Source organism: Oncorhynchus mykiss, chromosome 7 (genome assembly GCF_013265735.2).
Source record: "Oncorhynchus mykiss isolate Arlee chromosome 7, USDA_OmykA_1.1, whole genome shotgun sequence".
NCBI lineage: Eukaryota > Metazoa > Chordata > Actinopteri > Salmoniformes > Salmonidae > Oncorhynchus > Oncorhynchus mykiss.
Genome location: NC_048571.1, coordinates 85,413,646 through 85,428,040, shown reverse-complemented (window position 1 = coordinate 85,428,040; position 14,395 = coordinate 85,413,646). Strand labels below are relative to the sequence as shown.

The following is a 14,395-nucleotide window of genomic DNA, read 5'->3' as shown; positions in this document are numbered from 1 at the left end:
TGGACACCCTCTCCCTAGCTCTACAACTTGTGGAATACCAACCTGGACACCCTCTCCCTAGCTCTACAACTTGTGGAATACCAACCTGGACACCCTCTCCCTAGCTCTACAACTTGTGGAATACCAACTGTGGTATACCTGGACACCCTCTCCCTAGCTCTACAACTTGTGGAATACCAACTGTGGTATACCTGGACACCCTCTCCCTAGCTCTACAACTTGTGGAATACCAACCTGGACACCCTCTCCCTAGCTCTACAACTTGTGGAATACCAACTGTGGTATACCTGGACACCCTCTCCCTAGCTCTACAACTTGTGGAATACCAACTGTGGTATACCTGGACACCCTCTCCCTAGCTCTACAACTTGTGGAATACCAACTGTGGTATACCTGGACACCCTCTCCCTAGCTCTACAACTTGTGGAATACCAACTGTGGTATACCTGGACACCCTCTCCCTAGCTCTACAACTTGTGGAATACCAACTGTGGTATACCTGGACACCCTCTCCCTAGCTCTACAACTTGTGGAATACCAACTGTGGTATACCTGGACACCCTCTACCTAGCTCTACAACTTGTGGAATACCAACTGTGGTATACCTGGACACCCTCTCCCTAGCTCTACAACTTGTGGTATACCAACTGTGGTATACCTGGACACCCTCTCCCTAGCTCTACAACTTGTGAAATACCAACTGTGGTATACCTGGACACCCTCTCCCTAGCTCTACAACTTGTGAAATACCAACTGTGGTATACCTGGACACCCTCTCCCTAGCTCTACAACTTGTGGTATACCAACTGTGGTATACCTGGACACCCTCTCCCTAGCTCTACAACTTGTGAAATACCAACTGTGGTATACCTGGACACCCTCTCCCTAGCTCTACAACTTGTGGAATACCAACTGTGGTATACCTGGACACCCTCTCCCTAGCTCTACAACTTGTGGAATACCAACTGTGGTATACCTGGACACCCTCTCCCTAGCTCTACAACTTGTGAAATACCAACTGTGGTATACCTGGACACCCTCTCCCTAGCTCTACAACTTGTGGAATACCAACTGTGGTATACCTGGACACCCTCTCCCTAGCTCTACAACTTGTGGAATACCAACTGTGGTATACCTGGACACCCTCTCCCTAGCTCTACAACTTGTGGAATACCAACTGTGGTATACCTGGACACCCTCTCCCTAGCTCTACAACTTGTGGAATACCAACTGTGGTATACCTGGACACCCTCTCCCTAGCTCTACAACTTGTGGAATACCAACCTGGACACCCTCTCCCTAGCTCTACAACTTGTGGAATACCAACCTGGACACCCTCTCCCTAGCTCTACAACTTGTGGAATACCAACTGTGGTATACCTGGACACCCTCTCCCTAGCTCTACAACTTGTGGAATACCAACTGTGGTATACCTGGACACCCTCTCCCTAGCTCTACAACTTGTGGAATACCAACTGTGGTATACCTGGACACCCTCTCCCTAGCTCTACAACTTGTGGAATACCAACTGTGGTATACCTGGACACCCTCTCCCTAGCTCTACAACTTGTGGAATACCAACTGTGGTATACCTGGACACCCTCTCCCTAGCTCTACAACTTGTGGAATACCAACTGTGGTATACCTGGACACCCTCTCCCTAGCTCTACAACTTGTGGAATACCAACTGTGGTATACCTGGACACCCTCTCCCTAGCTCTACAACTTGTGGAATACCAACTGTGGTATACCTGGACACCCTCTCCCTAGCTCTACAACTTGTGGAATACCAACTGTGGTATACCTGGACACCCTCTCCCTAGCTCTACAACTTGTGGAATACCAACTGTGGTATACCTGGACACCCTCTCCCTAGCTCTACAACTTGTGGAATACCAACTGTGGTATACCTGGACACCCTCTCCCTAGCTCTACAACTTGTGGAATACCAACTGTGGTATACCTGGACACCCTCTACCTAGCTCTACAACTTGTGGAATACCAACTGTGGTATACCTGGACACCCTCTCCCTAGCTCTACAACTTGTGGTATACCAACTGTGGTATACCTGGACACCCTCTCCCTAGCTCTACAACTTGTGAAATACCAACTGTGGTATACCTGGACACCCTCTCCCTAGCTCTACAACTTGTGAAATACCAACTGTGGTATACCTGGACACCCTCTCCCTAGCTCTACAACTTGTGGTATACCAACTGTGGTATACCTGGACACCCTCTCCCTAGCTCTACAACTTGTGAAATACCAACTGTGGTATACCTGGACACCCTCTCCCTAGCTCTACAACTTGTGGAATACCAACTGTGGTATACCTGGACACCCTCTCCCTAGCTCTACAACTTGTGGAATACCAACTGTGGTATACCTGGACACCCTCTCCCTAGCTCTACAACTTGTGAAATACCAACTGTGGTATACCTGGACACCCTCTCCCTAGCTCTACAACTTGTGGAATACCAACTGTGGTATACCTGGACACCCTCTCCCTAGCTCTACAACTTGTGGAATACCAACTGTGGTATACCTGGACACCCTCTCCCTAGCTCTACAACTTGTGGAATACCAACTGTGGTATACCTGGACACCCTCTCCCTAGCTCTACAACTTGTGGAATACCAACTGTGGTATACCTGGACACCCTCTCCCTAGCTCTACAACTTGTGGAATACCAACTGTGGTATACCTGGACACCCTCTCCCTAGCTCTACAACTTGTGGAATACCAACTGTGGTATACCTGGACACCCTCTCCCTAGCTCTACAACTTGTGGAATACCAACTGTGGTATACCTGGACACCCTCTCCCTAGCTCTACAACTTGTGGAATACCAACTGTGGTATACCTGGACACCCTCTCCCTAGCTCTACAACTTGTGGTATACCAACTGTGGTATAACTTGTGGCTCCAGGATTGGCCTCTGAAATCACCTCGTTATGAAGAAGTAAGCTTTGATTAATTGCTAGTCCAATACGGCTGCCTGAATCCAACATGACCTTCCACTGACTCACTGGATGTGTGATGCTCGTTAGGATGTTCAATCGCACTCTTCTACTGTTTGGGTTGAGCTGGTGACATTATAGTGGACTCTTCTACTGTTTGGGTTGAGCTGGTGACATTATAATGGACTCTTCTACTGTTTGGGTTGAGCTGGTGACATTATAATGGACTCTTCTACTGTTTGGGTTGAGCTGGTGACATTATAGGGGACTCTTCTACTGTTTGGGTTGAGCTGCTGACATTATAGTGGACTCTTCTGCTGTTTGGGTTGAGCTGGTGACGTTCCAGTGGATGCAACCAAACATGATGCCAAGTGCATAAGACAGGTGTTCATCACTTCCTGGGTGGATCGGGACATTAGCCTGCTGGTCTTACTGAGTCTCTAGGAACATTAGCCTGCTGGTCTTACTGAGTCTCTAGGAACATTAGCCTGCTGGTCTTACTGAGTCTATAGGAACATTAGCCTGCTGGCCTTACTGGGTCTATAGGAACATTAGCCTGCTGTTCTTACTGGGTGGATAGGAACATTAGCCTGCTGGTCTTACTGAGTCTATAGGAACATTAGCCTGCTGGCCTTACTGGGTCTATAGGAACATTAGCCTGCTGTTCTTACTGGGTGGATAGGAACATTAGCCTGCTGGTCTTACTGGGTGGATAGGAACATTAGCCTGCTGGCCTTACTGGGTCTATAGGAACATTAGCCTGCTGGTCTTACTGAGTCTATAGGAACATTAGCCTGCTGATCTTACTGAGTGGATAGGAACATTAGCCAAAGCTATTTAGGAGAGATATAACACCTGGCACAAATGATTGTCTAGTTGTGTTTTCCTGCTGAGGGGTGTCTTATTCCTGCACCCAGAGGGGAGTAGTTCACAGCCCGGGTACAGGGGGTGGCTTGGGTCTAAAATGATTTTGTGAGCCTTTACGTAGGGCCCTGACCTTAAAGATCTCATCCAGGCCTGTCTGTTTGACTCCAATGACCTTGGGGAGGGCCCTGACCTTAAAGATCTCATCCAGGCCTGTCTGTTTGACTCCAATGACCTTGGGGAGGGCCCTGACCTTAAAGATCTCATCCAGGCCTGTCTGTTTGACTCCAATGACCTTGGGGAGGGCCCTGACCTTAAAGATCTCATCCAGGCCTGTCTGTTTGACTCCAATGACCTTGGGGAGGGCCCTGACCTTAAATATCTCATCCAGGCCTGTCTGTTGGACTCCAATGACCTTGGGGAGGGCCCTGACCTTAAAGATCTCATCCAGGCCTGTCTGTTTGACTCCAAGTACCTTGTGGAGGGCCCTGACCTTAAAGATCTCATCCAGGCCTGTCTGTTGGACTCCAAGTAACTTGGGGAGGGCCCTGACCTTAAAGATCTCATCCAGGCCTGTCTGTTTGACTCCAAGTACCTTGGGGAGGGCCCTGACCTTAAAGATCTCATCCAGGCCTGTCTGTTTGACTCCAATGACCTTGGGGAGGGCCCTGACCTTAAATATCTATTCCAGGCCTGTCTGTTGGACTCCAATGACCTTGGGGAGGGCCCTGACCTTAAAGATCTCATCCAGGCCTGTCTGTTTGACTCCAAGTACCTTGGGGAGGGCCCTGACCTTAAAGATCTCATCCAGGCCTGTCTGTTTGACTCCAAGTACCTTGGGGAGGGCCCTGACCTTAAAGATCTCATCCAGGCCTGTCTGTTTGACTCCAATGACCTTGGGGAGGGCCCTGACCTTAAAGATCTCATCCAGGCCTGTCTGTTTGACTCCAATGACCTTGGGGAGGGCCCTGACCTTAAATATCTATTCCAGGCCTGTCTGTTGGACTCCAATGACCTTGGGGAGGGCCCTGACCTTAAAGATCTCATCCAGGCCTGTCTGTTTGACTCCAAGTACCTTGGGGAGGGCCCTGACCTTAAAGATCTCATCCAGGCCTGTCTGTTTGACTCCAAGTACCTTGGGGAGGGCCCTGACCTTAAAGATCTCATCCAGGCCTGTCTGTTGGACTCCAAGTAACTTGGGGAGGGCCCTGACCTTAAAGATCTCATCCAGGCCTGTCTGTTTGACTCCAAGTACCTTGGGGAGGGCCCTGACCTTAAAGATCTCATCCAGGCCTGTCTGTTTGACTCCAATGACCTTGGGGAGGGCCCTGACCTTAAAGATCTCATCCATGCCTGTCTGTTTGACTCCAAGTACCTTGGGGAGGGCCCTGACCTTAAAGATCTCATCCAGGCCTGTCTGTTTGACTCCAATGACCTTGGGGAGGGCCCTGACCTTAAAGATCTCATCCAGGCCTGTCTGTTTGACTCCAATGACCTTGGGGAGGGCCCTGACCTTAAATATCTATTCCAGGCCTGTCTGTTGGACTCCAATGACCTTGGGGAGGGCCCTGACCTTAAAGATCTCATCCAGGCCTGTCTGTTTGACTCCAAGTACCTTGGGGAGGGCCCTGACCTTAAAGATCTCATCCAGGCCTGTCTGTTTGACTCCAAGTACCTTGTGGAGGGCCCTGACCTTAAAGATCTCATCCAGGCCTGTCTGTTGGACTCCAATGACCTTGGGGAGGGCCCTGACCTTAAAGATCTCAGCTGTGTAACCTGGTCAGGCCCCAGAACTACAACCACTACTGTTAGCTGTGTAACCTGGTCAGGCACCAGAACTACAACCACTACTGTTAGCTGTGTAACCTGGTCAGGCACCAGAACTACAACCACTACTGTTAGCTGTGTAACCTGGTCAGGCCCCAGAACTACAACCACTACTGTTAGCTGTGTAACCTGGTCAGGCCCCAGAACTACAACCACTACTGTTAGCTGTGTAACCTGGTCAGGCCCCAGAACTACAACCACTACTGTTAGCTGTGTAACCTGGTCAGGCCCCAGAACGCCAACCATATTGGACTTTGGACACCATATTGGACTTTGGACACCATATTGGATTTGAGGCTAAATCCAGGGTGGCCCCAAAGACAATATGTGGTGGCCCCCTGACTAATTTACAAGAGAAGGGGCTGAAGATACTCAGCCAATGAAAGGATGTTGGGTTTTTATTGACACCGCTCTCAGCCAATGAACGAATGTTGTGTTTTGATTGACACTGCTCTCTGCCAATAGGATGCCCTGACGGTGGTGGTGGAGGACCTGAGGCTGTGTTCAGTCAAACCTTGCGAGGACGGAGAGAGGAGGTTCTGCTTTGAGGTGGTGTCCCCCACTAAGTAAGTATGTGTGTGTATATGTGCGAATATGATCGTTGTGTGTGTGTGTGTGTGTGTGTGTGTGTGTGTGTGTGTGTGTGTGTGTGTGTGTGTGTGTGTGTGTGTGTGTGTGTGTGTGTGTGTGTGTGTGTGTGTGTGTGTGTGTGTGTGTGTGTGTGTGTATGATCGGTTTGTGTGTGGGTGAATATGATCTATCGTGTGTGTGTGTGTATATATGATCGGTGTGTGTGTGGGTGAGTATGATCTATCGGTGTGTGTGTGTGTGTGTGTGTATGTGTGTGTCCTCTCCTCACCCTCCTCTCTCCCACTAGGAGCTGTATGCTCCAGGCAGAGTCAGAGAAGTTACGGCAGGCCTGGATCCAAGCTGTACAGGCCTCCATCGCCTCTGCATACAGAGAGATATCAGACAACTACTACATCGAGGTACTGGCCCTGACCTCAACCCTAACCCTAAAATCAATCCTGGCACTAACCCCAAAATTAACCCTGACTCTAACCCTGCCCCAAATCCTAATATTAACCCTGACTAACCTCAACTCTTAATCCTAACCCTAACATTAACCCTGACTAACCTCAACTCTAATCCTAACATTAACCCTGACTAACCTCAACTCTAATCCTAACCCTAACATTAACCCTGATTTACCTCAACTCTAATCCTAACATTAACCCTGACTAACCTCAACTCTAATCCTAACCCTAACATTAACCCTGACTCTAACCTCAACTCTAATCCTAACCCTAACATTAAACCTGACTCTAACCTAAACTCTAATCCTAATCCTAACATTAACCCTGACTAACCTCAACTCTAATCCTAACCCTAACATTAAACCTGACTCTAACCTAAACTCTAATCCTAACCCTAACATTAACCCTGACTTACCTCAACTCTAATCCTAACCCCAACATTAACCCTGACTAACCTCAACTCTTAATCCTAACCCTAACATTAACCCTGACTCTAAAACCTAACCTCAACTCTAATCCTAACCCTAACATTAACCCTGACTTACCTCAACTCTAATCCTAACCCCAACATTAACCCTGACTAACCTCAACTCTTAATCCTAACCCTAACATTAACCCTGACTAACCTCAACTCTAATCCTAACCCCAACATTAACCCTGACTAACCTCAACTCTTAATCCTAACCCTAACATTAACCCTGACTCTAAAACCTAACCTCAACTCTAATCCTAACCCTAACATTAACCCTGACTCTAACCTCAACTCTAATCCTAACCCTAACATTAACCCTGACTTTAACCTCAACTCTAACCCTAACATTAACCCTGACTCTAACCTCAACTCTAACCCTAACATTAACCCTGACTCTAACCTCAACTCTAATCCTAACATTAACCCTATCCTTAATATTAACACTAACCCTGACCCTAACATGAACCCTACAGAGAGAACGACTTTGAGGTACTAACCCTAACCGTAACATGAACCCTACAGAGAGAACTACATTGAGGTACTGACCCTAACATGAACCCTACAGAGAGAACGACATTGAGGTACTGACCCTAACATGAAACCTATAGAGAGAATGACATTGATTGTTCCAACTGACAGCCTTTAGCTGTGACCCACCCACCAGCTGGCCTAAAGCCTTTAGCTGGGACCCACCCACCAGCTGGCCTAAAGCCTTTAGCTGGGACCCACCCACCAGCTGGCCTAAAGCCTTTAGCTGGGACCCACCCACCAGCTGGCCTAAAGCCTTTAGCTGGGACCCACCTGCAGTATAACTAGCTGGCCTAAAGCCTTTAGCTTGGACCCACCTGCAGTATAACTAGCTGGCCTAAAGCCTTTAGCTTGGACCCACCTGCAGTATAACTATCTGGCCTAAAGCCTTTAGCTGGGACCCACCCACCAGCAGTATAACTAGCTGGCCTAAAGCCTTTAGCTGGGACCCACCCACCAGCAGTATAACTAGCTGGCCTAAAGCCTTTAGCTGGGACCCACCGGCAGTATAACTAGCTGGCCTAAAGCCTTTAGCTGGGACCCACCAGCAGTGTAACTTTCTGGCCTAAAGCCTTTAGCTGGGACCCACCAGCAGTATAACTAGCTGGCCTAAAGCCTTTAGCTGGGACCCACCAGCAGTATATCTAGCTGACCTAAAGCCTTTAGCTGGGACCCACCCACCAGCAGTATAACTAGCTGGCCTAAAGCCTTTAGCTGAGACCCACCCACCAGCAGTATAACTAGCTGGCCTAAAGCCTTTAGCTGGGACCCACCAGCAGTATAACTAGCTGACCTAAAGCCTTTAGCTGGGACCCACCAGCAGTATAACTAGCTGGCCTAAAGCCTTTAACTGGGACCTACCAGCAGTATAACTAGCTGGCCTAAAGCCTTTAGCTGGGACCCACCAGCAGTATAACTAGCTGGCCTAAAGCCTTTAGCTGGGACCCACCCACCAGCAGTATAACTAGCTGGCCTAACGCCTTTAGCTGGGGCCCACCCACCAGCAGTATAACTAGCTGGCCTAAAGCCTTTAGCTGGGACCCACCCACCAGCAGTATAACTAGCTGGCCTAAAGCCTTTAGCTGGGACCCACCCACCAGCAGTATAACTAGCTGACCTAAAGCCTTTATCTGGGACCCACCCACCAGCTGTATAACTAGCTGGCCTAATGCCTTTAGCTGGGACCCACCCACCAGCAGTATAACTAGCTGGCCTAAAGCCTTTAGCTGGGACCCACCCACCAGCAGTATAACTAGCTGGCCTAAAGCCTTTAGCTGGGACCCACCCACCAGCAGTATAACTAGCTGGCCTAAAGCCTTTAGCTGGGACCCACCAGCAGTATAACTAGCTGGCCTAAAGCCTTTAGCTGGGACCTACCAGCAGTATAACTAGCTGGCCTAAAGCCTTTAGCTGGGACCCACCAGCAGTATAACTAGCTGGCCTAAAGCCTTTAGCTTGGACCCACCCACCAGCAGTATAACTAGCTGGCCTAAAGCCTTTAGCTAACTAACTAACCATAACCACTGTTTGTTCTGTCTCTCTCTAGCGTCTGGACTGGACAGCCTCCCCGTTCTACCAGCAGTATAACTAACCATAACCACCGTTTGTTCTGTCTCTCTCTAGCGTCTGGACCGGACAGCCTCCCCCTCTACCAGCAGTATAGACTCAGCCAGCGAGCCCCGCGGGGAGAAATGGGGGAGAGGGGGTGAGGGCAGGGGGGAGAGCATCCTCCACCGGGTGCAGACCCTCCCGGGTAATGAGCTGTGTTGTGACTGTTCCCAGGCTGCACCATGCTGGGCCTCCATCAACCTGGGAGTCCTGCTCTGCATCGAGTGCTCTGGCATACACAGGTAAACTACACTACCCACAATGCTACAGGTAGGGAATCACTAGACCAGGGGTACTCAACTCTTACCCTACGAGATCCGGAGCCTGCTGATTCTCTGTTCTATCTGATAATGAATTGCACCCACCTGGTGTCCCAGGTCTAAATCAGTCCCCGATTAGAGGGGAATCACCCACCTGGTGTCCCAGGTCTAAATAAGTCTCCGATTAGAGGGGAACAATGTAAAAACACAGTGGAACTGGCTTCGAGGTCCAGAGTTGAGTTTGAGGGTGCTAGACTACAATACAGACAATGCTACAGTGAACTAGACTAAATTACAACACCCTAAGCACACGTCTATGCATTAAGTGCTCCGGCATACACAGGTAAACTACAGTACCCACAACGCCACAGGTAGGACTCTAAAAACAACACTGGAAACAATTCTCTGCATTAAGGACTTCACGGGACCCTAAATCACGGGTGAGCAATTTACAAAGACTGCACCTTGTTTTCTGACTTCAGGCAGCCGTCAACTTTTAACGGATTGACAGGTGTTTACCACACTTCCGTCAGTTCAGTCCTCACCTGTGACACCCCACCTGACAGAGAACAGTCAAACAGCAGCGAGAAACAGGAAGTAGAACAAGTGAAAGAACAGTCAAACAGCAGCGAGAGACAGGAAGTAGAACAAGTGAAAGAACAGCCAAACAGCAGTGAGAGACAGGAAGTAGAACAAGTGAAAGAACAGCCAAACAGCAGCAAGACAGGAAGTAGAATAGGTGAAAGAACAGCCAAACAGCAGTGAGAGACAGGAAGTAGAACAAGTGAAAGAACAGCCAAACAGCAGCAAGACAGGAAGTAGAATAGGTGAAAGAACAGTCAAACAGCAGCGAGAGACAGGAAGTAGAACAAGTGAAAGAACAGTCAAACAGCAGCGAGAGACAGGAAGTAGAACAAGTGAAAGAACAGCCAAACAGCAGCGAGAGACAGGAAGTAGAACAGGTGAAAGTGACAGACAGGAAGCAGACTGCAGACATCATCATCACGAGACCTAATCCCGATTTCTGTCACTTCAGACAGTCTGGGGATGACACCCTAATCTGTTTAAAACTTGTCCCTCCATATCTTCACAGATTACAGGCTACGCAACACACATACTCTACTCGGAGTTTAGGAAACGCCGCTGTATCTGACCTGTTGTCTCGCTCTCTCTCTGTGTTGTGTCTTCTACAGGAGTCTAGGGGTTCATTGCTCCAAGGTTCGTTCACTAACACTGGACTCCTGGGAACCAGAGCTACTCAAGGTGAGTTTCTCACTTCCTGCTCTGCATCATCTTCGTGATTAAAGATATGACGTAAATCCTTTCAAAGAAGCTTCTTGGGACTCCAAGATATATCTCTCTTCATGTTTCGGGGTTATGAAATTCCTCACCTAATCATTTCTTCTCTGCTATCTTTCCTCTCTGTCTCCAGTTGATGTGTGAGCTGGGTAACAATGTGATTAACCACATCTATGAGGGAGCCTGTGAGGAACTGGGAGTGAAGAAACCTGGACCTTCCAGTCCTAGGTGAGCACTGGTTAGCAAGTTTACCTATAGGCTAGGAGACTCCTAAACATGACATATATCGTCTTCCCTCATCTCCTATTGGCTAGGAGACTCCTAAACATGACATATATGGTCTTCCCTCATCTCCTATTGGCTAGGAGACTCCTAAACGTGACACATACGGTCTTCCCTCATCTTCTATTGGCTAGGAGACTCCTAAACGTGACACATACGGTCTTCCCTCATCTCCTATTGGCTAGGAGACTCCTAAACATGACACATACGGTCTTCCCTCGTCTCCTATTGGCTAGGAGACTCCTAAACATGACATATACGGTCTTCCCTCGTCTCCTATTGGCTAGGAGACTCCTAAACATGACATATACGGTCTTCCCTCGTCTCCTATTGGTTAGGAGACTCCTAAACATGACATATACGGTCTTCCCTCGTCTCCTATTGGCTAGGAGACTCCTAAACATGACATATACGGTCTTCCCTCGTCTCCTATTGGCTAGGAGACTCCTAAACATGACATATACGGTCTTCCCTCGTCTCCTATTGGCTAGGAGACTCCTAAACATGACATATACGGTCGTCCCTCGTCTCCTATTGGCTAGGAGACTCCTAAACATGACATATATGGTCTTCCCTCATCTCCTATTGGCTAGGAGACTCCTAAACATGACATATATGGTCTTCCCTCATCTCTCTCTCTCTCTCTTAGACAAGAGAAGGAGGCGTGGATCAAGGCTAAATATGTGGAGAGGCGTTTCCTGAAGAAGATGAGTGTCAGTGACTCATTGGTGGAAGGCGAGAGGAAGTCCCGCCCCTGGAGCGTGAAGAAGTGTCATCGCCACAACAGCTCCATGCGAGGAGCGCCCAAAACCCGCCGGAAATACCGACACGACCCCGGTTTGATTTCACCAGGAAACCTCTCCGCAGGTGACTAAACTCTCTCTCTCCTCTCCTCTCCTCTCCTGCAGTTCACTGAATGTTTAAGCCGTGGAAAGCTGTCCTGCATATGTCTTGAAGGACAATACAACTAGCAAAAATATCCATTTAGCTGTCGTGGAAGAGTCCTGAGGAAAGCATGTGATGCTGAACCGTTTGCTCTGTCCGGCTCCATCAGACAGGCAGCAGACTGCAGACGTCGTCACGAGACCCAATCCCAATTTCTGACACTTCAAACAGTCTGGGGATTTAAAACCAGTCCCTCCATATCTTCAAACCCTTGTACTTTATCACTTTTACATTTGTCAAATAAATAATGAGAGATCCTGTCTGGAAACCTTTTTGTAATATGAGGTGATATTAAGACTCTCTCTCTCTCTCCTGTATGTCCTCAGCTGCAGCAGCAGCGAAGCTCCGTCGTGACTCTCTGTTTTGTCCTGATGAGATGGACAATCTCTTCTCCTACTTCGACACTGGCAATGGAACCCGCAGTAAGTCTGACCCAGAGTTTCCCGTAGTAAGTGTGGCTCAGAGTTTCCCGTTGTAAGTGTGGATCAGAGTTTCCCGTTGTAAGTGTGGCTCAGAGTTTCCCGCAGTAAGTCTGGCCCAGAGTTTCCCGCAGTAAGTCTGACCCAGAGTTTCCCGCAATAAGTCTGGCTCAGTTTCCCGCAGTAAGTCTGACCCAGAGTTTCTCGCAGTAAGTCTGACCCAGAGTTTCCCGTAGTAAGTGTGGCTCAGAGTTTCCCGCAGTAAGTCTGACCCAGAGTTTCCCGCTGTAAGTCTGGCTCAGAGTTTCCCGCAGTAAGTCTGTCCCAGTTTCCCGCAGTAAGCCTGGCCCAGAGTTTCCCGCAGTAAGCCTGGCCCAGAGTTTCCCGCAGTAAGCCTGGCCCAGAGTTTCCCGCAGTAAGCCTGGCCCAGAGTTTCCCGCAGTAAGTCTGGCCCAGAGTTTCCCACAGTAAGTCTGGCCCAGAGTTTTCCCGCAGTAAGTTTGGCCCAGAGTTTTCCCGCAGTAAGTCTGGCCCAGAGTTTTCCCGCAGTAAGTCTGGCCCAGAGTTTTCCCGCAGTAAGTCTGGCCCAGAGTTTTCCCGCAGTAAGTCTGGCCCAGAGTTTCCCGCAGTAAGTCTGGCCCAGAGTTCCCCGCAGTAAGTCTGGCCCAGAGTTCCCCGCAGTAAGTCTGACTCAGAGTTTCCCGCAGTAAGTGTGGCTCAGAGTTACCCGCTGTAAGTCTGGCCCAGAGTTTCCCGCAGTAAGTCTGACCCAGAGTTTCCCGCAGTAAGTCTGGCCCAGAGTTTCCCGCAGTAAGTCTGGCCCAGAGTTTCCCGCAGTAAGTCTGGCCCAGAGTTTCCCGCAGTAAGTGTGGCTCAGAGTTTCCCGCAGTAAGTGTGGCTCAGAGTTTCCCGCAGTAAGTGTGGCTCAGAGTTTCCCGCAGTAAGTGTGGCTCAGAGTTTCCCGCAGTAAGTCTGAACTAGAGTTTCCCGCAATAAGTCTGTCCCAGAGTTTCCCGCAGTAAGTCTGTCCCAGAGTTTCCCGCAGTAAGTCTGTCCCAGAGTTTCCCGCAGTAACTCTGGCCCAGAGTTTCCCGCAGTAAGACTGACCCAGAGTTATCTATGTGTGGCTGTGGTCTGACACACACTCACCTGCCAACCAGAGAGAACAAACGGGATAATAGATGTTTTGGGACTGGAGATGAGGCTTTAGAAGTAACTGTTGGGGTGGAGATGAGGCTTTAGAAGGAACTGTTGGGGTGGGGATGAGGCTTTAGAAGGAACTGTTGGGGTGGAGATGAGGCTTTAGAAGAAACTGTTGGGGTGGAGATGAGGCTTTAGAAGTAACTGTTGGGGTGGGGATGAGGCTTTAGAAGGAACTGTTGGGGTGGGGATGAGGCTTTAGAAGGAACTGTTGGGGTGGGGATGAGGCTTTAGAAGGAACTGTTGGGGTGGGGATGAGGCTTTAGAAGGAACTGTTGGGGTGGGGATGAGGCTTTAGAAGGAACTGTTGGGGTGGGGATGAGGCTTTAGAAGGATCTGTTGGGGTGGGGATGAGGCTTTAGAAGGAACTGTTGGGGTGGAGATGAGGCTTTAGAAGGAACTGTTGGGGTGGGGATGAGGCTTTAGAAGGAACTGTTGGGGTGGGGATGAGGCTTTAGAAGGAACTGTTGGGGTGGGGATGAGGCTTTAGAAGGATCTGTTGGGGTGGGGATGAGGCTTTAGAAGGAACTGTTGGGGTGGAGATGAGGCTTTAGAAGGAACTGTTGGGGTGGGGATGAGGCTTTAGAAGGAACTGTTGGGGTGGGGATGAGGCTTTAGAAGGAACTGTTGGGGTGGGGATGAGGCTTTAGAAGGATCTGTTGGGGTGGGGATGAGGCTTTAGAAGGAACTGTT

At 49.3% G+C, this 14,395-nt stretch overlaps 1 protein-coding gene across 3 annotated transcripts in view; it reads left to right on the top strand.

Annotated features, from left to right (window-relative positions):
• LOC110511195 (arf-GAP with coiled-coil, ANK repeat and PH domain-containing protein 3) overlaps nucleotides 1–14,395 on the top strand; it is a 158,866-nt gene that overhangs the window by 123,680 nt on the left and 20,791 nt on the right. For all 3 annotated transcript variants that reach the window (XM_036984260.1, XM_036984261.1, XM_036984262.1), the window contains exons 13-19: nucleotides 6,118–6,218; nucleotides 6,530–6,641; nucleotides 9,313–9,539; nucleotides 10,751–10,820; nucleotides 10,990–11,084; nucleotides 11,788–12,005; nucleotides 12,410–12,505. In XM_036984260.1, the coding sequence (XP_036840155.1) occupies nucleotides 6,118–6,218; nucleotides 6,530–6,641; nucleotides 9,313–9,539; nucleotides 10,751–10,820; nucleotides 10,990–11,084; nucleotides 11,788–12,005; nucleotides 12,410–12,505 (919 nt within the window). The remainder of the gene's footprint in view (nucleotides 1–6,117; nucleotides 6,219–6,529; nucleotides 6,642–9,312; nucleotides 9,540–10,750; nucleotides 10,821–10,989; nucleotides 11,085–11,787; nucleotides 12,006–12,409; nucleotides 12,506–14,395) is intronic.